Source organism: Pseudoliparis swirei, chromosome 21 (genome assembly GCF_029220125.1).
Source record: "Pseudoliparis swirei isolate HS2019 ecotype Mariana Trench chromosome 21, NWPU_hadal_v1, whole genome shotgun sequence".
NCBI classification, from domain to species: Eukaryota; Metazoa; Chordata; class Actinopteri; order Perciformes; family Liparidae; genus Pseudoliparis; species Pseudoliparis swirei.
In genome coordinates this window covers 15,794,562-15,822,425 of record NC_079408.1, presented here as the reverse complement: position 1 = coordinate 15,822,425, position 27,864 = coordinate 15,794,562, and the positions used below count along the sequence as shown (strand labels likewise).

The 27,864-nt window shown below is 44.5% G+C and overlaps 2 protein-coding genes and 1 long non-coding RNA gene across 8 annotated transcripts in view; 2 read left to right on the top strand and 1 right to left on the bottom strand.

The window, feature by feature from the left end:
• Window positions 1-12,087, top strand: part of mtmr1a (myotubularin related protein 1a) — a 17,157-nt gene extending 5,070 nt beyond the window's left edge. For all 5 annotated transcript variants that reach the window (XM_056442431.1, XM_056442428.1, XM_056442429.1 and 2 more), the window contains 11 exons: window positions 39-137; window positions 277-360; window positions 461-610; window positions 1,066-1,254; window positions 1,962-2,147; window positions 2,226-2,384; window positions 2,477-2,524; window positions 7,938-8,030; window positions 8,800-8,957; window positions 9,032-9,164; window positions 10,264-12,087. In XM_056442431.1, the coding sequence (XP_056298406.1) occupies window positions 39-137; window positions 277-360; window positions 461-610; window positions 1,066-1,254; window positions 1,962-2,147; window positions 2,226-2,384; window positions 2,477-2,524; window positions 7,938-8,030; window positions 8,800-8,957; window positions 9,032-9,164; window positions 10,264-10,419 (1,455 nt within the window). In that variant the 3' untranslated portion in view covers window positions 10,420-12,087. The remainder of the gene's footprint in view (window positions 1-38; window positions 138-276; window positions 361-460; window positions 611-1,065; window positions 1,255-1,961; window positions 2,148-2,225; window positions 2,385-2,476; window positions 2,525-7,937; window positions 8,031-8,799; window positions 8,958-9,031; window positions 9,165-10,263) is intronic.
• cd99l2 (CD99 molecule-like 2) lies at window positions 12,084-27,864 on the bottom strand. Of its 2 annotated transcripts, XM_056442434.1 has the most exons (10): window positions 27,207-27,864; window positions 25,348-25,401; window positions 23,828-23,887; window positions 23,472-23,594; window positions 22,080-22,160; window positions 20,374-20,442; window positions 20,248-20,301; window positions 20,036-20,155; window positions 17,306-17,371; window positions 12,084-16,963 (listed from the first exon to the last, which is right to left on the bottom strand). In XM_056442434.1, exons 1-10 carry the CDS (start codon window positions 27,265-27,267, stop codon window positions 16,902-16,904), a joined length of 750 nt encoding a protein of 249 aa, XP_056298409.1. In that variant the 5' UTR covers window positions 27,268-27,864; the 3' UTR covers window positions 12,084-16,901. The 2 variants fall into 2 exon arrangements, with proteins under 2 accessions (XP_056298409.1, XP_056298410.1); XM_056442435.1 differs by lacking the exon at window positions 22,080-22,160.
• On the top strand, window positions 25,420-27,833 carry LOC130211596 (uncharacterized). The gene is made up of 2 exons (XR_008835104.1): window positions 25,420-25,655; window positions 26,011-27,833. It is a non-coding gene; the product is annotated as an uncharacterized LOC130211596 (long non-coding RNA).

The following is a 27,864-nucleotide window of genomic DNA, read 5'->3' as shown; positions in this document are numbered from 1 at the left end:
GTGTCCTCACCTGTGTGTCCCCCCCCCTTATGCACCAGGACATGAGGAGTCCCAGATTCGCCTACAAGGTGGAGGAGGGCCACCCGGACGTGGTGGAGCTGCTGGCCAAGCACACCTTCCCCCTCTCCCACAGCCTGGTCAGTCCCCAGGATGCCAGTGATCACTGGTCCAGCTCTTTCCTCATGACATGGAGTCTTTGGGTTTTGATGGGAACGGATCAACTATATTAAAATGGCTAATCAATGAATGATGATAATGATTGTGTCTCTCTCCCAGCCGCTGTTCGCCTTCCGGTACAAGGAGCAGTTCCCCGTGGACGGCTGGAAGGTGTACGACCCGACGGCAGAGTACAGGCGCCTGGTAACCGTCACCTCCACCCCTCACCCGCTACACACGCGGTCAATGAAAACACTTCCTTCTAGAGGTGTGTGTGTGTGTGTGTGTGTGTGTGTGTGCGCAGGGCCTCCCCAACGAGAGCTGGGCCATCAGTAAGATGAACAGCTCCTACGAGCTGTGTGACACATACCCCTCCATCCTGGTCATCCCCACTCACATCGCGGAGGAAGACGTCAGAAGGGTGGCGCTGTTCAGAGCCAAGCACCGCATCCCGGTCAGCCAATAACAAGATTATATATATAATACACTTCATTCTATACAATAAATGCAGCACAAAGTGATTTTAGATAAAGAAACATAGATTCAGACTGAAACGTAGAAATAGGGATAAATAAGATGATTCAATCAAATGCACTTGATGAAGTAACATTTGAAAAAGATAAAGTGTAATAATAACCGATGGCACCCCGTCTCACACTGGGCATTAAACCCACGTGTTCCTCTATCTTTGAAAAGCTGATATTACTTTTCATTATTGGTTTTAGTAATGTCCTTAAACAGAGACATGAGGTCATGGTGAATTAGTTTGGGACTATTTTCAGTGGCGGATGAATACACATTGATGTTCTCCTGGCTGTGTGTGGCAGCAGGACGGTGTTATTGAGTCTTAATAAACCCGTCGCCCAGGGCAACGTGTGACTCCTCCCGGTGCTGACCTGCGTCCTTTAGATCCTGTCCTGGATCCACCCGGAGACGCAGGCCGCCATCGTGCGCTGCAGCCAGCCGCTCGTCGGCCCGTCGGACCGCCGCTGCAAAGAGGACGAGCGCTTCCTCCAAATCATCATGGACGCCAACGCCCAGTCCCACAAGCTCACCATCTTCGACGCCCGGCAGAGCAGCGTGGCCGACACCAACAAGGTGGCAGACCCTCGGGTCTCTGGGGCTCTCATTGACTTCTCTATCTCGCCTCTCTGTCTCCTTCTATCTCTATCTATATATATATCTATCTGTCTCCTCTCTTTTTCCTATCTCTCTCTCTTTCTATCTCTCTCTCTCACTCCTTCTATCTCTCTCTATATATATCCTCTCTTTCTCCTATCTATCTCTCCTCTCTTTTTCCTATATCTCTCTTTCTCCTTATATCTCTATCTATATATCTGTCCCCTCTCTTTCTTCTTTCTCCTATCTCTATATATCTCTCTTTCTCCTATCTATCTTTCTTTATCCTTATATCTCTATCTCTCTCCTCTCCTGCTTTATATCTCTCTCCTTATGTCTCTCTATATCTCTCTCTCTTCCCTCCTGCTTTATATCTCTCTCTTTCCTTATATCTCTCTGTCCCCTCTTTCTCCTATCTCTCTTTATATCTCTCTTTCTCCTATCTATCTTTCTTTATCCTTATATCTCTATCTCTCTTCTCTCCTTCGGCTTGATATCTCTTTCTCCCTACTTATATCTCTCTCTCCTTATGTCTCTCTCTCCTTATGTCTCTCTCTCTCCTTATGTTCTCTCCCTATCTCTCTCTCTCCTTATGTCTCTCTCTCCTTTATATAGCTCTCCTGCTTTATATCTCTCTCTCCTTATGTCTCTCTCTCTCCTTATATCTCTCTCTCTCTCTCCCCCAGGCGAAGGACGGCGGCTACGAGAGCGAGAGCTTCTACCCGAACGTGGAGCTGAACTTCCTGGAGATCCCCAACATCCACGTGATGCGCGAGTCCCTGAGGAAGATGAAGGACGTGGTCTACCCCACCATCGACGAGGCCCGCTGGCACTCTGCCATCGACCAGACGCACTGGCTGGAGTACATCCGGGTAACGCCCATGACGCACGGGGGGCGGGGCTTCATCGCTGTGGGAGGAGTTTACCAACCATATGTGTGTGTGTGTTAGCTGTTATTAGCAGGAGCTGCGAAGATAGCCGACAAGCTGGAGTCGGGGAAGACGTCGGTGGTGGTGCACTGCAGTGACGGCTGGGACCGCACGGCCCAGCTCACCTCGCTGGCCATGCTGATGCTGGACAGCCACTACCGCACGCTCAGGGGCTTCCAGGTGAGCCACCTGCGGCGCAACGGGCCGCCAGCAGGGGTCTGACTCCACGCAGCGTGATCTCTGTCTCTGTGTGTGTGTGTGTGTGTGTGCAGGTCCTGGTGGAGAAGGAATGGGTCAGCTTTGGACACAAGTTTGCCGCCGTAAGAACCTTTGTGTTGCCTCTGACAGGAGCCTGAGGACGATGATGATGATACTCTTGTCAAGTATTATTAGCTCATTCCTGGACACTTTTTGTTACATCCTTCCATAATATACAGTCTGACACAAATCAAGAAATATATATATTTATATGTGTATATTATATAAATATATATATATTTCTTTTTTAGTACAATATATATTTATTTCTTTTTTAGTACATAGATATATATATATTTTAGAGCTGTCAATCGATTAAAAAAAATTATCTAATTAATCGCACACTTTGAAATTCATTAATCGCGATTACAAGTTTTTTTTTCTTCTAAAGACTAAATCTTCTAAATGAACGAGTAATCCCTTCAGACAGCGTGTATTTTAGACACTTGTTTAATTGTATTCTTTTTTAAAGACAAAACTTCACACAGAGCTGTGTTTTCAAAGAGGCTCCTACCTATAAAGTGCCAGCGAGGTATTTAATATCGTGGATGAGGGTTAAATTGTTTCTTCAGTGAAACATCAGATTAGTAAACAAAGGTGTATTAGAGACCCCATTGGTCCTGTCATCTTTAACACTGAACAACAGCAGAACCAGTGGCCTTGGTAAACTGACAATATGTCACGTTCACCCTCTGGAGTCTGGGCTCATTTTCTCGATTTTACAAAACAATGTAAATTCACCTTTTAAAGGCTTTTGCATGTGACACATCCCAGTGTTTCCCCCACCATTCTATCAGGGTGAGGCCCCGCCCCCCTGTAATGTTCTCTATCGCGCCAGATTACAGCAGAAGTAATGTAAGGTTCTTTCCTTAAAGACGTCTTTGTTCTTTTATTAAACTAAACGTCTGTTGTTGGTCGTCTCTACAGCAGCATGTCATTCTGTCTCGACGTGTCGTTCACTCTTCTCGGCTCTCCGTCCCGCGCGCCGCAGAGCTCCATGCCGGCGTGTCTGCGCGCGCATCGGGTGGAGCAACAAAAAAAGTCCCCTGCACCTTACGCCCCGCGTCACCGACACGTCGCCCTCTGTTTCTCTGTGAATATCGAGGAGCAGACGGGAGGAAGGAGGCGGACTGCCGCGGCTTGACACTCAGAGGAGTGCAACAACTAGCGATATCGAAGTAAACAAAGTTGCGTTAATTGCGTTAAAATATTTTAGTGCGTTAATCGCGGCCAAATTAATCGCATAGATTAACGCGTTAACGCTGACAGCCATAATATATTTATATATATATTTTAATTAGGGCTGTCAGCGTTAACGCGTTAATCTATGCGACATGGCCGCTAACGCACTAAAATATTTTAACGCAATTAACGCAACTTTGTTTACTCGTGTTCGAAGTTTTTACACTCAAACCGAGTGTCAAACCGCGGCAGTACGGTTTAACAATGTTTCCGTTTTTAAAACAATTATTTCTCCGCGAAAATAAGGATCATAAATCAGTTTAACTCGTGGATGAATCAGTCGGGTTTCCTCCTGCTCCTCCTTCCTCCCGTCTCCCCCTCTGATACACAGAGGAACGGAGGGGCGACGCGTCGGGTGACGCGGCGCGGAAAGAACTTGTCACACGAAACCTTCAACGTGATTGGTCAATCCGTTTGTCTGTCAACATTTTGGGAAAAAAACAACCAATGAAGACTCAGTAAATCACAAAGGACCTCCCACCTCACGGGTGAGGCTCTATAGCAGCCTGTCAGTCAGAGAGCAGAGAACACCGCGCGAGGACAACTGAGCCTCATTGAATAGAGCTGAGATTGTTCTGGAATGTTTGATGTATAACACGTGGGTATGTGTCATATGCAAACGCCTTTAAAAGGTGAATTTTTTTGTTGTTGTAAAATGTATAAAATGCCCCCAGCCTCCAGAGGGTTAACGTGACATATGTGAATGTCAGTCAGTTACCAAGGCCACTGGTTCTGCTGTTCAGTGTTAAAGATGACAGGACCAATGGGGTCTCAATATACTTCTTTTTTTTTTACTAATCTGATGTTTCACTGAAGAAACAATTTATCATCCACAATATTAAATACCTCGCTGGCACTTTATAGGTAGAAGCCTCTTTGAAACACAGCTCTGTGTGAAGTTTGGTCTTTAAAAAGAAAGAACCTTTAACTTTTAATCGCGATTAATCGCGATTAATTAATCGCAATTTCAAAATGTGCGATTAATTAGTTAATTTTTTTTAATCGATTGACAGCCCTAATTTTAATATATATATAATTTATAAATTTAGAAAAAATATATATTTTGTATATAAATACAAATATATATATATTTCTTTTTCAATTCAGTTTAGTTGTATAGCCCAATTTCACAAATTACAAATTTGTCTCGGAGTGCTTTACAATCTGTACACATAGACATCCCTGCCCCAAAACCTCACATCGGATCAGGAAAAACTCCCAAATAACCCTTCAGGGGGAAAAAGGGAAGAAACCTTCAGGAGAGCAACAGAGGAGGATCCCTCTCCAGGATGGACAGAACAATAGATGTAATGTGTACAGAAGGACAGATTTAGAGTTAAAATACATTCAATGAATGTGACAGAGTGTATGAATAGTTCATAGTAGGCATATTCCACGAAGGAGACCTCCACGATCCATCAGGCAGATGGAGGTAGAGAGGAGAAGTGGGCGGAGTCTCAACAGTGGGCGGAGTCTCAACAGGGCAGTGGCGTAGTTGGTAGCAGGAATTCCACGATCCAGACCTCGATGATCCATCTTCACGTCTCATCGGGTCCGATAAGACGTGAAGTCAAAAGGACTCTGGGGAGAAAGCAGAGTTAGTAATGTGTGATGGAGAGATGAAAATTCATCCATAAAGAGAGAGAAGAGGAGATAGGTGCTCAGTGTATCCTAAACGTCCCCCAGCAGCCTATCAGCCTGTAGCAGCATCTCTAGGTCTGGACCAGGTGAACCTGATTCAGCCCCAACTGTAATGGTGCGTTCACATCGGACGCGTCGAAAAAATTCTCGACGCGTCTGATGCAGCAGTCTCGACGCGCGTCGAAAAAAGTGTGTTCACACCAGACGCGTCGGGGGCGGAGTAATAAACGGGTCGAGGAACGACAGGACCGCAGAGTACTTCCACTTTTTAGTGGACTGAGCTGCACTCCCACTGCGCTTCTCGCTGCTCTCTCTCGTCTTCTCTCTTTGATACGTGTCTCTGAGACTTTTCCACCTATGGCGGCAGATCTCCTCTGCCATGAAACACATATGCCGGCGGTTGGTTCATAGTAAAGTACAACAAATAGCGAGAATAAAAGCAAATACATTCAAAACTTACCAGGTAGTCCCACGGCTTCTCCGACCTTGTTCCACGCTTTATCTTTATCGCTCCGGTTTCGGTAAGCATAAAGAGTTGTATCGTAAAGTTTGGGGTCCCCACAAACTGCGACAATAATCTTTTCCTCCATTTTCTAAACCGGCAGGACGATGACGAGCGGAGCTGCTCAACGCTGATTGGCTGACGCAACTATGACTCACGCGTTTTTGCTGCCGGAGTTGGGAAATTTCAACTCGCGCGTCAACGAGCTGCGTCTGTTCGCTCTGTTCGCTCAGTTCGCCCCGCGACAAACCCTCTGTTCGTGCTGCTTCAAACGCGTCTGACGCGCTGCTCGCTGGAAAATACGCAGCTTCGACGCAGCTTCGACGCAGCTTTGCATTGACTTAACATGTAATCTCGACGCGCGTCGAAATTTTGACGCGTCCGGTGTGAACACACCATGAGACTATCAAGAGGAAAGTCTTCAGTCTACATGAGGTGACTGTGTCTGCCTCCAGGACTGAAGGTGAAGCTGGTTCCATAAAAGAGGAGGTGCTTGATAACTAAAGGCTCTGGCTCCCATTCTACTTTATATGACTAGGAACCACAAGTAGCCCCGCATTTAGTGAGGCAGCTCTCTAGTACTTTCAGTACAATATATATATTTCTTTTTTTTTACATATATATATATTTATTAGGGCTGTCAATCAATTAAAAAAAATTAACTAATTAATCGCACATTTTGAAATCGCGATTAATTAATCGCGATTAATCGCGCTTAAAAGTTTTTTCCTTCTTTTTAAAGACAAAACTTCACACAGAGCTGTGTTTTCAAAGAGGCTCCTACATATAAAGTGCCAGCGAGGTATTTAATATCGTGGATGATAAATTGTTTCTTCAGTGAAACATCAGATTAGTTAAAAAAAAGAAGTATATTGAGACCCCATTGGTCCTGTCATCTTTAACATTGAACAGCAGCAGAACCAGTGGCCTTGGTAACTGACTGACATTCAAATGTGTCACGTTCACCCTCTGGAGGCTGAGGGCATTTTATACATTTTACAAAACAAAAAAAATTCACCGTTTAAAGTCTTTTGCATGTGACACCCCCCCACGTGTTATACATCAAACATTCCAGAACAATCTCAGCTCTGTAATTAGGCTCATTGTCCTCGCGCCGTGTTCTCTGGTTCTCTGACTGACAGGCTGCTAAATGAGCCTCACCTGTGAGGTGGGAGGTCCTTTGTGATTTACTGAGTGTTCATTGGTTGTTTTTTCCCCGAAATGTTGACAGACAAACGGATTGACAAATCACGTTGAAGGTTTCGTGTGACGAGTTCTTTCCGCGCCGCGTCACCCGACACGTCGCCCCTCCGTTCCTCTGTGTATCAGAGGGGGAGACCCGACTGATTCATCCACGAGTTAAACTGATTTCTGCTCCTTATTTTCGCGGAGAAATAATTGTTTTAAAAACGGAAACAGTGTCAAACCGTACTACCGCGGTTTGACACTCAGAGGAGTGTAAAAACTTCAACGAACACCGGAAGCAAGTCGAAGTGTCCTTGAGCAAGGCACTGAACCCCCAGTTGCTTCCCGGGTGCATCACTGTAGCCCACTGCTCCTTAATAACTAAGGATGGGTTAAATGCAGAGAACTAATTTCCCCTTGTGGATTAATAAAGTATATAAAAAACGTTTAAAAAATTGCGTTAATTGCGTTAAAATATTTTAGTGCGTTAACGCGGCCAAATTAATCGCATAGGTTAACGCTGACAGTCCTAATATTTATACATCTTTTACACATATATATATTATATGTATATTATATAATATATATATATTATAAAATATATATATATTATATGTATATTGTATAATATATATATTTTTTTATAGATATATATTATATTTAAATATATATATATGTACTAAAAAAGAAATATATATATATATTTTTGGTATACAGAAAAACGGGGAAAAAAGAAATTGCACAATTTTATTTGGGGGAGCCAAAACGTCACGCAAGTCTTAACGTCATAGAAGACGTGTGCATTCCTAACGGGGCAGAAAGGAGACGACTTGCGTCCTCATTATGTGTCCTCATCAAACCCCAGACGCCGCGTCTCCTCACACCTGTGCTTCCTGTTTCTGCAGCGCGTCGGTCACGGAGACGAGAACCACGCCAACTCTGAGCGCTCGCCGCTCTTCGTCCAGTTCATCGACTGCGTCTGGCAGATGACCCGACAGGTAACGCACCCAGAGGTCGAGGACAAGCCGCTCAGAGACACACTGAGGGAAGGAAGTAAGGGGCTGTCTGCTCATATACACCCTTAGGAAAGGAAGTGAGAGGCTGTCTGCTCAAAGCCGAGGCAGTTAGGAAAGGAAGTGAGAGGCTGTCTGCTCATAGACACACTTAGGAAAGGAAGTGAGAGGCTGTCTGCTCAGAGGAAAGGAAGTGAGAGGCTGTCTGCTCAAAGAAGAGGCATTTATGTTGTCTATATGTTTACATGTTTCTTACTATTTTTGCACTTTATGTTGTCTATGCACTTTATGTTGTCTATATGTTCACATGTTTTTTACTATTTTTGCACTCTATGTTGTCTATGTTGCACAATTCACTTTATGTTGGACAGAAGAGAAACGCAATTTCGATCTTCTGTATGTTTGCACGTATGGAAAATTGACAAATAAAACTGACTTTGACTTTGAAGTGAGAGACTATCTGCTCATAGATACACTTAGGAAAGGAAGTGAGAGGCTGTCTGCTCATAGACACACTTAGCAAAGGAATTGAGAGGCTGTCTGCTCATAGACAAGGCAGTTAGGAAAGGAAGTGAGGGGCTGTCTGCTCATAGACAAGGCAGTTAGGAAAGGAAGTGAGGGGCTGTCTGCTCAGACGAAAGGAAGTGAGAGGCTGTCTGCTCTGGGACAAGGCCGTTAGGAAAGGAGGTGAGCGGTTCAAGAGAAGTGAGAGTTGGAGGGCAGGTCTGAGGTCTCATGGTGACTCCGACTACAGTTCCCAGCAGCCTTTGAGTTCAACGAGCTGCTGCTGGTCACCGTGCTGGACCACCTGTACAGCTGCCTGTTCGGCACCTTCCTGTACAGCAGCGAGCAAGAGCGGGCGGAGCAGGAGGTGCAGACCGCCACCGTGTCGCTGTGGTCCTACGTCAACAGGTAAGGGAGGGAGGGAGGGAGAGAGAGAGGGAGGAGTGACGGTTCTGACTGCCCCCCCCCCCCCCCACCCGCAGCCAGCCCGATGACTTCACCAACCCCTTCTACGTGGACTACGAGCACCACGTCCTGTGTCCGCTGGTCTCCTCCAGACACCTGGAGCTGTGGACCGGTTACTACGCCCGCTGGAACCCGCGCATGAGGCCTCAGGTACTGCGGGCCGCCGGGGGGGCCACTAGGGGGCGCCGACATCTATTTCGAACTCATGTCCACAAACTGTCAGTTAAGGGTTAAAGTGGGAATGCTGATTCTGACTTTTACAATGAAATCAAATTTAATAAAATAAACCTGTTGATATTGTATAATGCTGTTTTCCCCCAAACATACTTATTCTAGGAGTTCCCTTGTTCCCTTGTACCTTACTGCAACCAGTTATTTGAGTTTTATTTAAAAAATGTTTGAAAGCAAAACATAAAAAATGATAGAATAACTAATAATCAATGAAAATAGTTGCCAACTAATATTCTTTAAATCAATTCTAAATGTAACACTTCACACTGTAATTTATACAACATTATGCTCACACACACACACACAGCCCATGAGGTTCTGGTCCCGTCTGTGGGATCTCCTCTAACCCGTCTGTGGGGCCTCCTCTAACCCGTCTGTGGGGCCTCCTCTAACCCGTCTGTGGGGTCTCCTCTAACCCGTCTGTGGGGCCTCCTCTAACCCGTCTGTGGGGCCTCTTCTAACCCGTCTGTGGGGTCTCCTGTAACCCGTCTGTGGGGCCTCCTCTAACCCGTCTGTGGGGTCTCCTGTAACCCGTCTGTGGGGTCTCCTCTAACCCGTCTGTGGGGCCTCCTCTAACCCGTCTGTGGGGTCTCCTCTAACCCGTCTGTGGGGTCTCCTGTAACCCGTCTGTGGGGTCTCCTCTAACCCGTCTGTGGGGTCTCCTCTAACCCGTCTGTGGGGCCTCCTCTAACCCGTCTGTGGGGTCTCCTCTAACCCGTCTGTGGGGTCTCCTCTAACCCGTCTGTGGGGTCTCCTGTAACCCGTCTGTGGGGCCTCCTCTAACCCGTCTGTGGGGTCTCCTCTAACCCGTCTGTGGGGTCTCCTGTAACCCGTCTGTGGGGCCTGCTCTAACCCGTCTGTGGGGTCTCCTCTAACCCGTCTGTGGGGCCTCCTCTAACCCGTCTGTGGGGCCTCCTCTAACTCGTCTGTGGGGCCTCCTCTAACCCGTCTGTGGGGCCTCCTCTAACCCGTCTGTGGGGCCTCCTCTAACCCGTCTGTGGGGTCTCCTGTGTTCCAGGTGCCGGTCCACCAGACCCTGAAGGAGCTGCTGTTCTTGAGGGCGGAGCTCCAGAGGAGGGTGGAGGACCTGCAGAGGGAGGCCACCTCTCGCTCCTCCTTCTCCGAACACTCTCCATCACACACCGCGGGAACCCCTCTGCACTCCGTTGTCTGACACACACACATACAGGACTATCTCAGAAAATTAGAATATTGTGATGAAGTTCTTTATTTTCTGTAATGCAATTAAAAAAACAAATGTCATGCATTCTGGATTCATTACAAATCAACTGAAATATTGCAAGCCTTTTATTCTGATTTATTGCTGATTATGGCTTACAGCTTAAGAAAACTCAAATATCCTATCTCTAAATATTAGAATATCATGAAAAAGTATACTAGTAGGGTATTAAACAAATCACTTGAATTGTCTAATTAACTCGAAACACCTGCAAGGGTTTCCTGAGCCTTGACAAACACTCAGCTGTTATAAATCCTTTTTTTTACTTGGTCTGAGGAAATATTAAAATTTTATGAGATAGGATTTTAGAGTTTTCTTAAGCTGTAAGCCATAATCAGCAATATTAAAAGAATAAAAGGCTTGCAATATTTCAGTTGATTTGTAATGAATCCAGAATGCATGACATTTTTGTTTTTTTAATTGCATTACAGAAAATAAAGAACTTTATCACAATATTCTAATTTTCTGAGACAGTCCTGTACATGCACACACATACATGCACATGCACACACAGTATGAAGGCAGGTTTCCGCCCGGTTACGACGAATACTGACGTTTACAATGAGAAGGAGGCTTTTACAAAGAGATTTTTTTTATTTTATAATAACATTCTTAATAAAAACACTTATCAAAGTCAAATGACCTCCTGGAGTTTAAAGATTAAAAATAATTTAAAGGAAGTATTATGTGAGACAACAGGGAACCAAACATATGATGTGTGGCAACAGGTACAGATGTTTGTGTTTGGATGGTTGTTGCAGCCGCTTCATAAATATATTATATATATGAGCCACTGAATACAATTGTTTATCAAACAACAATGGTCTTTCTTTGTGCTCTGATAAACACAAACACAAACACATCTCACTCCGGGCCGCGGGACTCTCAAATGTTTCTGGGAGAACATCAATGTGTAGTAACGCGCCGCTGCTTCTTATTCATATTGGAACTAAAACTATTCTCCAAATTCCAAAAGACCAGCGTCCCCGACCCTGTGGGACTCTTACCGTCCAATGAAGAAAGGCTTCTCTTTGTCTCGGGCCACCCCTCCTTTGTCTCAGGTCACGCCTCCTTGTCCTTCACGGTGTCTGTGATCTTGACTCCAGTCAGGGGTGGAATAAAATATACAAAAATAATATTTATTTTTTGGACCGGGGATCTCCAGAAGCCAGAATGAGGATCTTGATGTTGTCGTCCCTGCTGCATGTTTTCCTTGTTTCTATTTAAAAATAGCCTCTTTTTAAAAATGTATTCTTTCCATGTGCCAACTGTGTCCCTGATGCCCCGCCCCCAACACTGTCTAGTTTTGACCATCGTTAGTATTTCTCATCAGTGTTTCTCACAAATGAGCCGAACTCCAGATGTGTAAGCGGCTCTCGCTCGTTAGAAATAAGCACAACATGACGTATGAGTTGTTTATTTTATAACGTGTAGTTATTATGATATTTAACATATTAACACACTGTCTACCTGTGGCATGCGCTCATGCACATCTTTTGTTTTTGTTTGTGTCTGAATATGAGAAGTTAAACCTCCGTCACGAGCCGTAATCACTTCTGACATTCCATTAAAAAGAACAAAAGGGAAGAATTCCAAACTTCAGTCTCTTTCTTGTCTTTTTGAAATGTTTTATTGAATCGCTTCATATTAGTAACAACTTCCTGTGACGTCAACATTCAGTTGTCAGGAAGATAAAGAGTATGTAGAGAAAAGCATGCATCAATTGTGTGTTTGTGTATATGTGTGTGTGTGTCGTATGTGACAGAGGGTCCCGGGATGTCGGCCGGCTTCACGGGACCCGGTGACCGGTAGCGTCACGTGACGCTGCGCAGACGCTTTACAAAGCGAGCTAACGGAGTGACCCGTGGCGTAATAATGCAACGTAAACATTATTATAATGCATCATCAGAAATGGGATGACCGTATAAAAAGTGAGCCGAAATCTCGGCCTCGATTATGTTTAGCGCGCTTTGTAAAAACAGTCCAGTCCCCAGCTGACTATTTACAGGGGGGTTCCTCTGCAGCGTGGACACAGTGGGTCACAATCATCGTGTTTCTAAGTGATCGTCTGCAGGTCAGGACTCTTTATTCATCAGCCGTACTCTTTCCCATCAAATACTCGTTCAAATACTCGTTCAATCCTCCATTATTCCAAAAACTTATTTTTCTCGTCGCCAATCTCAATTCGTGCAACATCTTTGGTGAAATTTGCATATTTTTTTGCTACAGCTGAAGAGTTATCCTCCGTGTCGCGTACAGACACGCGATACATTCGGTAAACGGAAAGGTTTGGAGTTCTGAGTGGAGGTTGGCTCTCTGCGGTGTGGATGCGGGGGGGTGGGGGGGGGGTTGGATGTGAAAGGCAGAGAGAGAGAAGCACCATTTGAATCACAGCCGACGGCGATCCACAGTTCTGTACTCCGACTGCTTCAAGTCCGAAGAGTCGGAACGTTTAAAAAAAGTGTTTTTACGGACTTTTAGAGGAGCAAAGCGGCGGCTTGTCCAAGGCATCGTTGGAGGAGACCGGGGGGCGGGGGGGGTCATGCGGTTCTGCAGCTTCCTGTCAGATACGGAACACACCGCCAACGCATACGACACACACAACACACACGGCCTCCACGCATTCACCTCCGTCGAGAGACAGACGATTCTATCAGACTCCACTCAGAGCCAATCACGGCTCACGCCACGTCCACGCCGCGCTGCTGCTGCCATCTTTTACTCCGGACGTTACACAAACACATTGTCGTCTGGTTGGCAGTTTTTAAAGACGTGTTTATTGGCTCAACCAGAGGTCGACCTGCCGATCGCCGCCAAGGAACCGTGAGCGGGTCAAGAGGCACGAGCTGAAATGACCCAACTGTAGACGACTTGGAAGATGCCGCCCGTCAGCCGAAGGTCGGTCAGAACGAGACGAGTTCTGAAATCCTGACCGTCGCTAGCTTCCATCACCGAGACGTGAACGCAGCTTTATTCTCTACTGCCGCATTCCCACTGCGCCGTGCGGCTCCACGCAGCTCGGCTTTGACTCTCAATTGGCAAAAAGTTTTGGATTTTGGGTCTCTGGTAGGCCTACCTTTTGTTTCGGGTGCCACCTCAGTCAAGGTTCCACGCTGCCGAGCCGATACTAAAGGGAGGCGTTAAAGTTCACTGATTGGTCGGGAAGAATGGTGACTAACGTGACGTGGGACGTCCTGCATCAATCTAGTGATCGATATATTTCTGAAATTTACTCAACCCAGATTTTAACAAACGGCGATAGGATAAGGACGTGGTACCAAAACGAGTCGAGCCGAACCGCGCAGTGGAAATGATGCATTGTGGGATACCTCAAGTGCCCCACATAGGAGTCTATGCTTTAAAACGACAGAAAGACTAAAGGTCAGACAGGATAGAAAAACGGCGAATGGTTCCCGATCTCGAGACCTTCGGGCAAACAACAAAGCGTCGGCAGCACAACAAAGAAGAAGAAGTAGAACTATCTACAAAAAGTTAAGCTACATTATTAGTAAAGTCGGGTACAAAGTGTAAAAAGAGCAGGCGGAGAGTGTAAACACACACACACACACTAAGGAGTATAATATGGAGCTTAAATATGCTCTCTTACACATTGCTAATAGTCCAAAGACAGAAATATATACAACCATCACATCTTTTAAAAAGCAATAAAGATTCTAAAGCTCACTACGCAGCTAACGTCCTCTACGCGGCTAAAGCAGACTTCTGCCGATTCAAACTCCCCCCAACTTCATCGTTCTCCAATAACTCAAATATTGTTCTATTGTGGCCATTTTTTAAGTCCACGAAAGGTTCAATCGGGTTTGTCCGATCACCTCACGCCGCGTTCGGACCGGGCGGGATGCGGAACGAGTACGTCCGAACGCAACGAACGAATACGCGTTAGCTTAAATGGTTCAACTTCAGCCAAACAAATTTGGGAAACTCCAATTGGCTGTTCAGGAAAAAATATTTGCGAGTTGCCAAATGCACCAAAAAACACTCCAGTGGCGAAAACCCGCCTTCGGTCTCAACACCTGGCGAGAGTCTGACGCCCTTTTTACAGACGGAGGAATCAGGGAGTTGGTGACTGTCAATCATTCCCACTGTGCGCCGTGATTGGCCGGTGGGCTGCGGCCATCAGCTGCAACACGTGTGACCACTTGAGTCTTTACACCTCATTACAAACCGCTGTGGTTGAAGCATACGAGGTAAACTTGAGATGCTGTTTTACAGATTCAGAACCAGTTTCTCTCACGTTACTCTGCTAGTGAACGAAATGAAGAGATATAGTTGAATAACGATCATGAGGAGAGTAACTGGAGCTTTAGACTACAGTCGTGCGATGGAGCATTTTAGTCGCATGTCCCCGTTCTGTTTGCATACCTTAATATGCTGATGATGCGCTTCACATTCCGGCTAACGGCTTCGTGCTAATCCATTAATCGACGTTTGGTGGTCAAGAAACGTAGTCGGCTCAGCTCGCTAATGTGTTACGTGGAATGAAATGCATTTATCGTGTATGTTATGCCTCAAGGATACACATTTATTAACAGGAAAGCTCCACAGGATTCCTTTTTTAATAGTTGTTAGCAATTTATGCTGCGGCCACTAGCCGTCTGGGCTCCACCGTGGGAAAACTTTTTCGCTTTTGTGTTTCGCGTCATGCTACTTTTGTACATATTAGCATTTCTTTGCCAGTGTGGAGGTTATTCTCAAATAGCTTCTCACTGAAGGAAATCTCTTCAAATAGGCACACAAGTGAGTGCTGAGTTCGCTAGCATTGTTTGTATGCTACATGCTACAAGTGTGGGGAGTCGTTACGTTTTCTGAACTTCAATACAATCTTTTTTTTTTATTGGGTTGTTATTACTTGACTTAACTACTCTAATCATAACTATTTCAACATCATCACTTTCTAAAAAACCAAGCCAGGCTCCCGTCATTAAGCATTATCATTTAAAAAACAAACCAAAAAAATTAATATTTACACTATAAAAAGTCACAGGTTGTAAGTAGACAGAAATGTTTGGACGCCTTATTTATTCCCCACTGCAAAAAGATCAGAATAAGGCAACGTTGTACATGAAGAGGGACGACGTGAGGGTGTACATGAAGCAACGCGTCGCAACTAGTGATGCAACTAATGATGCAACTAGTGATGCAACTAGTGATGCAACTAGTGATGCAACTAGTGATGCAACTGTCACATGGTGTCAACAGAAGCTTTGAGGTACGTCCCACTCGTGGACTTCATCAGCTCAATGTGGCGCCCATTGAAGGGTCCATGTACCAAGAGGGTCAACATGTAGTTACACCTCTCCGGGAAACTTCAATTCACAATGGTAATTGATCACATTATCATCACAATCACAGATAACCTCGTAATGATACTTGAGTAAACTGAAAAATGAACTAAACTAAATGATAAAGTCACACGTAGGAATAAGAGAAACTCACATTGTTAGTGTGTCAGCAAATAAAAAGTACCGGGGTGATGTTCATGAAGTTTGGAGAACAAACAACGGATCTGGATCACAAGGTCGATACACATCACTTTTTTCACTGATGGGAACGGCCTATCGGCGGAGGTCAGAGGTCAGAGCGCTCCGAATCCTTTTTAGTCACGTGAAGTAACCTGAGTTCTATGAGTACTATGGAGTAACACTGACTGTGATAATGGTTGACGACCTAATCTTTTCATCACTGTGATTTATGGTTACATAAAAAGTTGCTACAAGGCAAATCTGGGGAATATCGTCAAAAGTTCTTAATCTCACTCTCTGTGATTCCGCTTGTTACAGTTTACATTTAATTTCCGTCACCGCATCAAACAAAAGTGACATCAGTCATGTGTCGAAAGGGACAACCTGCTAAATTCCATTCAAAGTCAGGACATGAGATATTGCTGATAGCTCGAACACGACTTTCATTATTCTGGAGGAAACAAAAAGAGGATCGGACTGGGCGGTTCACGTCAGACTCAGAGACTCTCGTCATGCTGTAATTCACTAATCTGTGTCCTCAAACTCAACCAAATCAATCTGTAAACTTAACCAGCTCCAAGTGACTCTGTGAACTCAAAGAAGAGTTTCTTTCTCCAACGTATAATAAAACTAATACATCAACTCAAACTCTGAGTTCATGCTGAAGGCTGGATCACTAACCAACACCGTCAGTGGTGCTCGAACCGTAAACAATAAATAAATATATACACGCACATTTGGCAAGGTTCGATACACCGTGGGACACGTTTTCAGCCGAGAATACCCAAAAAAGATCTGTTCACGTTCAGCTCAAAAGGACTACAAAGTGTGTGTGTGTGTATGCGTATGTGTATTTGAATGAGAGAGTGTGTGTGTGTGTGTGTGTGTGTGTGTGAGTGAGAGTGTGTGTGTGAGTGAGAGTGTGTGTGTGTGTTACACAGCATTCTCTTCAGTGGGTGGTTCAGTGTTGGGCGGCTCCAGAAGAGTCTGTTGGACTGCAAAGACAAAAAAAAAAGTAGTTTATACAAAGATCATTTCAATCAGTTAATGGAGTCAGTGTGATAGCAATGTGTTTTTTTTTATGGATTCATTATTCTATTAATTAATAGTCTCTTATTTGTAGAAGGAATATAAATGCCGGTGTTACAGCGTAGAGAAGGAGAGAATGCCGGTGCGCTGATGCCACTGGAGTTATAAAGTGACTGCACTGGGTAAAAGGAAACGTTTGCTATAATTTCCTAGAAGCAGATCTATTGTTTTATATTTCTGAAGTGAGTGATGAGTCTGTAACCGAGTGTGCAGTAGACGGATGTGTGGAGTGCAGTAGAGAACCGTACCTTGTGGTTCTGTAGCCACCACGGACTCAGGGTTCTCCGCTTTCACCATGTCAGTGTTCAGGCTCTCTGTCACAAAGAAACACATCCAGTGAGCATCAACACTACGAGAGCTACTAGAGCTACTAATGCTACTTCTGCTACTACTGCTACTAGAGCTACTAATGCTACTACTGCTACTAGAGCTACTAATGCTACTGTACCCGGAGGAAACCCACGCAGGCACGAGGAGAACATGCAAACTCCACACAGAAAGGACCTGGAACGGGACGACCGGGATTCGAACCCAGGACCTACTTGCTGTGAGGCGACAGTGCTAACCACTGAGCCACCGTGCCACTAGAGCTACTAATGCTACTACTGCGACTACTGCTACTAGAGCTACTCATGCTACTACTGCTACTAGAGCTACTAATGCTACTACTGCGACTACTGCTACTAGAGCTACTAATGCTACTACTGCTACTAGAGCTACTAATGCTACTACTGCTACTACTGCTACTAGAGCTACTAATGCTACTACTGCTACTAGAGCTACTAATGCTACTACTGCTACTAATGCTACTACTGCTACTAGAGCTACTAATGCTACTACTGCTACTACTGCTACTAGAGCTACTAATGCTACTACTGCTACTAGAGCTACTAATGCTACTAGAGCTACTAATGCTACTACTGCTACTGCTACTAGAGCTACTAATGCTACTACTGCTACTAATGCTACTGCTACTAATGCTACTGCTACTAGAGCCACTAACGCTACCACTGCCACCACTGCTACCAGAGCTACTAATGCCACCACTGCCACCACTGCCACCAGAGCCACTGCCACTACTGCCACTAGAGCCACTAATGCTGCTACTGCTGCCACTAGAGCCACTAATGCCACTGCTGCTACCACTGCCACTAGATGCCACTAATGCCACCACTGCTACCAGAGCCACTAATGCCACTGCTACCACTGCTACCAGAGCCACTGCCACTGCTGCCACCAGAGCCACTAATGCCACCACTGCTACCAGAGCCACTACTGCCACTGCTAATGCTACTGCCACCAGAGCCACTAACGCTGCCACCACTGCCACCACTGCTACCAGAGCCACTAATGCCACCACTGCCACTAGAGCCACTGCACTGCTACCAGAGCCACTAATGCCACTGCTACCAATGCCACCACTGCTGCTGCTACCACTGCTACCACTGCTACCAGAGCCACTAATGCTACCACTGCTAGAGCTACTAATGCCACCACTGCCACTAATGCCACTGCACTGCCACCAGAGCCACTGCCACTGCCACTGAGCCACTACTGCCACTGCTGCCACCAGAGCCACCACTGCTACTACTGCTACCAGAGCCACTAATGCCACTGCCACTGCTACCAGAGCCACTAGTGCTGCTACCAGACTGCTGCTACTAATGCTGCACCACTGCTACTAATGCTACTACTGCTACTAGAGCTACTAGTGTTATTCATGCTATACTACTGCTACTAGAGCTACTAGTGTTATTAATGCTACTACTGCTAGAGAGCTACTAGTGTTATTAATGCTACTACTGTTACTACTGCTACTAGAGCTACTATTGTTATTAATGCTATACTACTGCTACTAGAGCTACTAGTGTTATTAATGCTACTCCTGCTAGAGAGCTACTAGTTACTAGTGATACTAGTGTTACTAGAGCTACTACTTCTACTAGTGCTATAAGAGCTAATATTGCTACTACTGCTACTACTGCTAATAATGTTACTAGTGCTACTACCCCTACGAATGCTTCTACTGCTACTTGTGCTACTAGCCACAGCTTTTCAATTGAAATATCGGGATGTTAATTAGTTCTTAGTTAGTTAGCTAGTTTCAAACTCGTTTCATTAAATCAGGTGGCCCCATTTAAGCTGTTGGCTGTTAATCAAGAGCAACAGACTATAGGAGGTAATTTAAAGATAGCATCACAAGCTAGCATCACTTCAAAAAAGTACAGTCTTAGAGGCGCAAAAGATATGTTTATGTATATTCTAGTGCTGTGAAAAATAACGCGTTATGATTAAATTACAGGATTAATTAGTTAATTTTTTTTAACGCATTTAACGCATGCGCAGAATGAGCTTCCAATCCGTCTGTTGTTGGTCGTCTCTAACCAGCAGCATGTCATTCTGTCTCTACGTGTCGCGTTATCACTACTCCGATCTCCGTCTCGCGCGCCGCAGAGCTTCAATACCGGCGTGTGCGCGCACCTCGGGCCGAAATAAAGTCACTTGCATCCCCCCCCGCTCCGTCCCCCCCCTCCGTCAACAACTCTTCTCGGCTCGCGCGCAGCAGAGCTCCGATGCCGGCGCGCGCACTGGTGAGCAAGTTATGTGCACCCGTGTATAAATGTATATATGTGATTAATCATGATTAATCCACAGAAACCTGTGATTAACCTGATTAAAAATTGTAATCGTTTCACAGCCCTAGTATATTCATATATATATATATATAAAGTGATAAAAGATATGTTTATATATATATATATACATACATAAACATATAATTTGCTTAGTGAATTGGAAGGTAGGTAATTCAATTTAGGTACTAAGTCGTACCTAAATTGAATCAGGTTTGTGTTAATTATAACACTACATGTATCAGTAACTACATCGCGGTGTAACCGGGCAGAGCCCTTCATTGCTGAAACACTGAGCTCAACGTCCTCAGGTGGAAACACACAACTGTAGTGTCGTAGCCTCACGTTGTAGACCGAAGCACAGCTTCTTCTTCTGGTAGGAGACGTAGCTGGTGATTGCGGCAATCAGCGCCACGGTAACCGCACTAACGATCCCTGCAATGGTGCCCACTTCTGCTGTGGTCTCTGCAAACACACACACACAGACACATCATTATATATTGAAATCGCTGTATACTGTGTAAAGTAAACACACACTGGCGACGGAGGAAACCCACCACCGTTGTCGTCATACTGGTTGACTTGGTCCTTGTCACCACTGGGACGTCCACCTGAGGAAACCACAGAGCGACGGTTACGTTCAGTTGCTGGGGGAGGACACCTGGTTCATGTGAAGACATTACCTTTGCCTTTATCGGGTTTGTAGCTATCGTCTTTGCCGACATCGAACAGGTCGTCATCGGAGAATCCACCTGAAAGAGACCGGAATATCAGTGAGGAAGAGGAGCAGCATCTTCAAAGGTGATGAACGGGAGGTTAAAGGTACAGGAAACTGAAGCTGCTCCGTTGTTGAGGCTCAAATCTGATTTGACAGGGTTCATACACACGTTGACCAAAGGACCTCCAGGAACTTTCTATGACTTTAACCCAAATTTCCATGACCAAAAATGTTGTTAAATCTCAGTGTATACACGAGTATAACCTTAAATGACACAAATTAAACAATAGTTTGATGAAAAGAATTTATATAAATGTTTATGCTTTTAATCAAACTGCGTAAATGAACATATGAATATAACAAATTTACATGACGTTTCCAAAACTTTTTGGGATTTAATCTTTTTCAAGGACTTTTCCAGGTTTTCCATGACGGTACGAACCCTGTCTGTTTTTCTTTTTTAATACATTTTTTAAAATGTCCACATTTCTGGTTTTTTCTGTTAAGATGGGGGCTGATTACATTAATGAGAAATAAAAATGAACTTTTTGATATTATCAAATGGCTGCAATGAAACAAAGAGTGAATATTTTAAAAGGGTCTGAATACTTTCCGCACCCTACATGATCGTTAATTAATGTTTCCTGTACCTTTTTTTTTTTTTTTAAGTGATTTGTGGAAGTGAATTTCTACTCATTATAATCCGACCGATACTGGATTTATGAGGCCGGTCACGGGTCGACATTTTGCAGTATTAAAAGAATCTGATAACAAATATATATATATATATTAAAATAATGTGTATATATATATTAAATTAATGTATGTATATATGTATACACATATATTATTTAAATATATATATATATTACAAATTATGTATATATATATATACTTTTTTTATTTTATTTTATTTATTTCAACTGTTTTTTCACATCGGCTGTCATATACAAAATTAGTGATGTGCAGATATCGACGGACTTATCGTTCTAATGCGATGTAAACATGACATATTTTACATTATGCTACATTTTATCATGAGTAACAATGATGCATTCATAGAATCACAAATCACGTGACAAATCAAACACATTATTTGATGAAAGAAATACAGAAGATATAAAAAGGAGAATAAGAGAGTGGGAGAGTGGGAGGCGATGATGAGCAACAGGAGTAGAACAATGAGCTCCCTCTCGGTCATTCAGTTCTTCTTCAGCTCTAAACAACAGAGCACTGTGGGGTCAATTGTGCTGCTGGCGGAGCCTCGGAAACTGTCTGAAGTTCACATTCTTTTTGGAGCTTTGGAATTCGTTGAGTAGATTCTTATATCTACTACTTAAGTCCTTCTTTCAGAGTTTGTTTCCAATGCCGGGAGTACTGGGAACTTGAATGGAGACACAGATGAGTGGGTAGGCGTGGACGGCAGTATATTTATAAAGGGCGACGGTTCTTTATGATCTGATCACATGCAAATGAATTGAAAATGCCCTAAATATACTGCAGAGATGACTTCCTATCGCTTAAAGCCACTGTGTGTACATCTTGTCTGTGATTGGAGCGTCACATCGTCATGTATTGTGATGTCATAGCTTGTTCATGTTCTATACAGTGGTTTTAATCCCACATGAAATCCCTTTTAAAATGAGTCCCATGGGAGACACTCCCACCCACCTCCCTGCCCCTTGATTTTATCCTTGCCACCAATGTCATTGTTGGGGTCCAAGGCATCAGCCAGGTCCAAGTCATCTGCAGCTGTAGAGGTCAAAAGGTCGGCGATTATTTTTACTGATGAAGCTAAAATGTGTTGCTCTCAAAACAAAAAACTTTGCTCTCACAATATAAACATTTGCTCTCAAACCCACCAATAGAAACTCCTCGCTCATTTAGCAGCATAAGCCCCGCCCACTACGTCGTCCATCTTTATACGCAGATAACCTTATAATATCATGTGTGAACTAACTAACCATGCTAAAATAAGCTAAGCTACATGTAGCTACACGGCTGTTGCATAACAATCAAAATGTTCCATGTGCATTGATATTGCTGTTAACATAATATGATATTAATATTGTGCATTGCTGCTGCTTCTGCTTTGTCACTGTTAAGATACAGCCAATGTAACTCAGTAATCCCTCCTCACAATAAAAGGTACCTACACTTTCTCATGTGAAAAGCACAAGTGTGAAGGATTATGCCATGGCCCTGCTGAGACTCCGCCCACTCCTCCTCTCTCCCTCCATCTGCCTGATGGATCATGGAGGTCTCGATCGTGGAATATGCCTACTACCAACTATTCATACACTCTGTCATATTCATTGATTGTGTTGTTACTGTGTTTTAATTTGTGTGTAATGATTCCTTCTGTACACATGACATCTATTCTTCTGTCCTTCCTGGAGGGATCCTCCTCTGTTGCTCTCCTGAAGGTTTCTTCCCTTTTTTCCCCCTGAAGGGTTATTTGGGAGTTTTTCCTGATCCGATGTGAGGTTTTGGGACAGGGATGTCTATGTGTACAGATTGTGAAGCACTCTGAGACTAATTTGTACAAATACAAATAAACTGAATTGAATTGAATTTCAGGGGGTGTATTGTCAGAAACAGAATACAATAGTTAGAACTAGATCTTCATTTTATTATGTGTAATGCCCATGCAGTTAGGACTGAGCCCTTCATTTCTACACATGCCGACTCTCATGTTGCACTGTTGTGTTTCTGCGGAAGCCCATAAAGGACAAACCAAACACCGGCTTGCCCGCGCGGGAAGGGCTGGGTGAGCGCAGGGTTTGACCTCACCACTAGAGGCCGCTAAATCCCACGCACTGCTACTCTAAACATCTGTGCAGGGAGTTTCACCGATGGTGTAGCTTAACATCTGATTGTGTGGACTAACTAACTGGACTGGATGGAGAGGGACCGATATCAAGACTACGGGTTGAGATGGAGTAAATCTGGATTAAAAGCAAATTAAAGCAGAGTAGAAATTAGAAATAACGATGCGTTTGTAACAAAGAGGCGGGGCTCTCTGCAGTGGAGGCGTGTCCTCAGGACGGTGCAGTCTCTCACCTGGCTTGGGTTTAGGCTTCACTGGGGCCTTGGGCACGACCTTGGGTGGGGCTTTGGTGGTGGTCGTGGTGGTGGTGGTGGTGGTGGCACCATCGAGATCTTGTAAGTCCTCCAGTTTAAAGTCTGCACAGAACACAGATTTAGTAGAACCACGAGCTTCATTTATGAGAGACAGTCGGCTTGAAAACACAAAATGCACTTTACTGATTTAAAAAAAACATGTTGGTCCACGATTCCCATTGGTCCAAACTCCCAAAACGATTCTGTCCTGGTTTAAGGGTGTTGTAGTCCTTCATTTTCTACCTTTAAATATGCCTTATTCTATTATTACAGAATGAAATGATCGGTGTCAGTACCTCCTCCTCCTCCTCCTGCAGCTGGAGCTGCTGGCTTCGCCGGCTTTGGTGACGGGGTCGCTGTTGACAATCAGGAATTATATGGTCATCACTTTCCCCTGGTGTTATTCAGAGTGGACATCGTATAGTACAGGACGTTTTGTGAACACGTGCTATAAGTGGGATGTATTTCTCTTCCTGTTCCGATTTTAAAATACGGACTGATCCGTGTTTATCGTCTCCGCCCAGAAGTATTCAAATAAAGTGAGGTCCGGTTAGAGATCATCACAATATTGTCACATTTTCTCTCTGTCTCTATAATTTGGTGCCATAAGTAGCCAAAAGTTGTCTGTATTTAGTCAACAACTGACTCAAATTAAATAAAGAAGGTTCAATTGAATAACATCCAAACACTATTTATTATTATAGATTTCAAATTGTATGTACTGGATTAAGTATAAATAATACATGAACTATAATAATAAATACATTATCTTCTCTTATTTAAAGTAAAATAAAGGCTGGATAAACCTAAATCCGATGTTGGATTGGGACATTTTGAGATTGGTAACAGTTTTTATTCAATGTTTGAAGCTCGCTAAAAACGCAACGCCCATTTCCATCACGCACACGCAAGGATCGTTGACCCCGGGTGTAAATAGGTCTACAGGGTCCCCCTATAGCAGGGACTCTCACCTGGTGGCTCAAGACCTAATACAAATTTGGATTTCTTTTTTTCATCCTTTTATTTTGAAGGGACTTCTTTATGCAACGGAGTGTCGTTGACCCTCCATGTTTTCAGCAGCGTGTGCCAGGTTGGATCAAACCATTCTGGTATGGGGGAGACTTTGGGTTTTGAGGATAATTAAATTAAACATTCTACTGAATATAAAATGCAGCTCCTCAGGTTGAACTGAGTGATGAGGTAATAACATGAAAAGTTAATTTTGTATATATTAATCCTTTTGAATTGCAATAATTAATCTAATAATTTATTTTGAATTTGTGTAAAAGCTGCTCCTCAAGACCTTTTTAGTAAATTGTTTGTCACAGATTCAGTGAGTGTGTTTTCTCAGTTAAAGTTTTGGTCATTTTAGTCGTTTTTTAAACTACTTCTTAGCTGTTGGACTTTTTTGTTTTTTGCATAACAGCTGTTGAGTTTGTTTAAAAATGGCTGAAGATTCTTAATTGTTATTTAAGTTGTAATACCTCGTGTCCTGAAGATGCACTTTTTTCTTTTTTAATTAAAATGCAGCTTTTATAGAATTAGTTCCTCTCTACATTGCCACCAGCTGGTGGTTTTGATTTATCATTAAACTTGGTTTTGACGTATTCTGTCTCTCAGGCTCAAACTGCACCATATTATCATTAAATACATTTGAGAAGTTGAGAATGTTCCACGATTTGGGTCATTAAGGGGAGATGGTGGGTCCTGGAGCCAGACCAGTTGAGAACCACTGCCCTATAGGGTCCCCCTGTGGGGTCCCCCTGTAGGGCCCCCCCGACATGGTACAAGACGAATGGCGGTCTGTTGTCCTTACCTGGATCACTGCCATCGTCCAGAGCGTCGGACAGGTCAAAGTCCTGAGACGAGACTGGAGAGGAAACAAACACGTTGAACTGAGTCCAACACACACACAAAGGATTCACACTGGTCTCTTTGATTTGAACTGGTTGTCGCGGTGGGACCACGTCAGGGATCAGTTTTCTAGTCACACGGATCCTAAGCCTCACACGGGGCCCTCGGTGCACTAATCCACTCTACTTGTAGTCTTCATAATTTACCAGACGGGGCACAAAAGAGCAGCCGAACAGACGTGAACCTCATTGGCTGCCACCCAAACACATGGTGAGTGTGTGTGTTTGTGTCCTTGTATATCTATCCTTATGAGGACCACTGTACACCTCTGGAGTGGGGGACTTTTTCGAAAGAGAGAACATTCTCGCTTCACGTCTTCAAAGTCTGAATTTGAGGTTCATATTGATTTTTGCAGTGTGAATGAACAAAAAGTTGTTTATCCAACCCCGACTCATATGAACCTTTTATTTTTGTATCATACTTTCAATAGCTAAACCTAAACCCCCCGCCTTGGCGAGACAAAATGTATTCACATAATCTGCATATTATTTGCATATCATTAGCATCACAGCTTTGCAGTTCCATTTTTCCCAGTTTAAGTCCACCATCATAATAAACTCTACAGGTCATCACGCAGAATCCTCACACAGCACAATGAAACACGATGCACGTGGCTGTCTGCACCTGGCTGTCTGCACCTGGCTGTCTGCAGCTGGCTGTCTGCACCTGGCTGTCTGCAGCTGGCTGTCTGCAGCTGGCTGTCTGCAGCTGGATGTCTGCACCTGGCTGTCTGCAGCTGGCTGTCTGCAGCTGGATGTCTGCACCTGGCTGTCTGCAGCTGGCTGTCTGCACCTGGCTGTCTGCACCTGGCTGTCTGCACCTGGCTGTCTGCAGCTGGCTGTCTGCAGCTGGCTGTCTGCACCTGGCTGTCTGCACCTGGCTGTCTGCACCTGGCTGTCTGCAGCTGGATGTCTGCACCTGGCTGTCTGCAGCTGGCTGTCTGCAGCTGGATGTCTGCACCTGGCTGTCTGCAGCTGGATGTCTGCACCTGGATGTCTGCATGCGCTGCCTGCACCTGGCTGTCTGCATGCTACTGTCTGCATGCTGCTGTCAGCACGCTGCTGTCTGCAGCTGGCTGTCTGCACCTGGCTGTCTGCACCTGGCTGTCTGCACCTGGCTGTCTGCAGCTGGATGTCTGCACCTGGCTGTCTGCAGCTGGCTGTCTGCAGCTGGATGTCTGCACCTGGATGTCTGCATGCGCTGCCTGCACCTGGCTGTCTGCATGCTACTGTCTGCATGCTGCTGTCAGCACGCTGCTGTCTGCACCTGGCTGTCTGCACGCTGCAGACCAGTGGGTGTGAGGACAGGTGTCTCAGTGATGCAGCACTAAGACACCAGCTTCTCATACTAATCATCATTGTCTGTGGGGCACGTGCTCCTGCAACCCAGACAGAGAGGATGCTGTGGGGCGGTGCCACATGACTTTGATCTCATATAACTCATAATTCAATAATATTAATGACTGAAATGACTGGTCATACTGGAAGACACTCGATAGAATAATTCCACTTAATGTAATAATGTGTAATTACTACTGCTGCTGGTATCAGCATTAGTAATATGTGGAACAAAAATGCACGAACAATAACTAGATTTTAGGTAATTTAAATAAACCTATAAGGCGTGTAGCAGCTGCTAAAAGATGTGATTATCTGAGCGGGCTCGTCGTCCTCCAGGCCGGCGGACCGTTACTCGGCCTTCAATCAAAGCGGGGCACAAAAGGCGGAACATGTGGCTCCTCCTGGGGGTACAAAGCCTTACCTCCCGGCGGCAGCAGCAGCGCCAGCACCAGGCAGAGCGACCACAGGAAGCGGGCAGCCATGGCTCCGGGCTACACACGCGCGAACAGCCGATACGAAGTGAGAGTAAAGCGGGTGGAATAACGGGCCAGGCACCGTGTCGGTAGGCTGCGGTTGAGCGCTGTGGAGAAAGCCGCATACAACCGGCGTTCACTCTCCCTGTGACACTCCCACACGGAGCCTCTTCCGGCGAAGCCTTTCACAATATAATCCTCTGGTTTTTCTTTGGCCTCAATATATATATATATGTATATTATGTAGCGAGGAATGCCGGCAGAGCTAAATGACCCAGCAACTATTTTAACAGTACGTGATGGATATGAGATTTCAATCATGCCCTGCAATTAAAGATACCTTCAACTCAGACATGTTCAAGACCAATAAAATAATAACAGGGAGAATTACATGAGTGTGTGTGTGCATCATGTAGCTGGTTAGCATTCGGGTCAGTTTCTCAAATAGACAAATGGTCATTCAAATGTATATGTTTACATGTATATGTATATGTATATGTATATACATATATATATATGTATATATATTATATATATATATGTATATGTAGATGGTAATAAAAGATCAAAACTAACATTTCAAAGTAAAACAATACTGCATATATA

Excerpts from the sequence above, each read along its gene's own strand:
- cd99l2 (XM_056442434.1), bottom strand. The coding sequence starts at position 27,267 with ATGGCTGCCCGCTTCCTGTGGTCGCTCTGCCTGGTGCTGGCGCTGCTG. Across the intron at positions 25,402-27,206 it reads GCTGCTGCTGCCGCCGGGAG|TCTCGTCTCAGGACTTTGAC; the intron begins GTAAGGCTTTGT and ends TTTCCTCTCCAG. Across the intron at positions 20,443-22,079 it reads TAAAATCAAGGGGCAGGGAG|GTGGATTCTCCGATGACGAC; the intron begins GTGGGTGGGAGT and ends GGTCTCTTTCAG.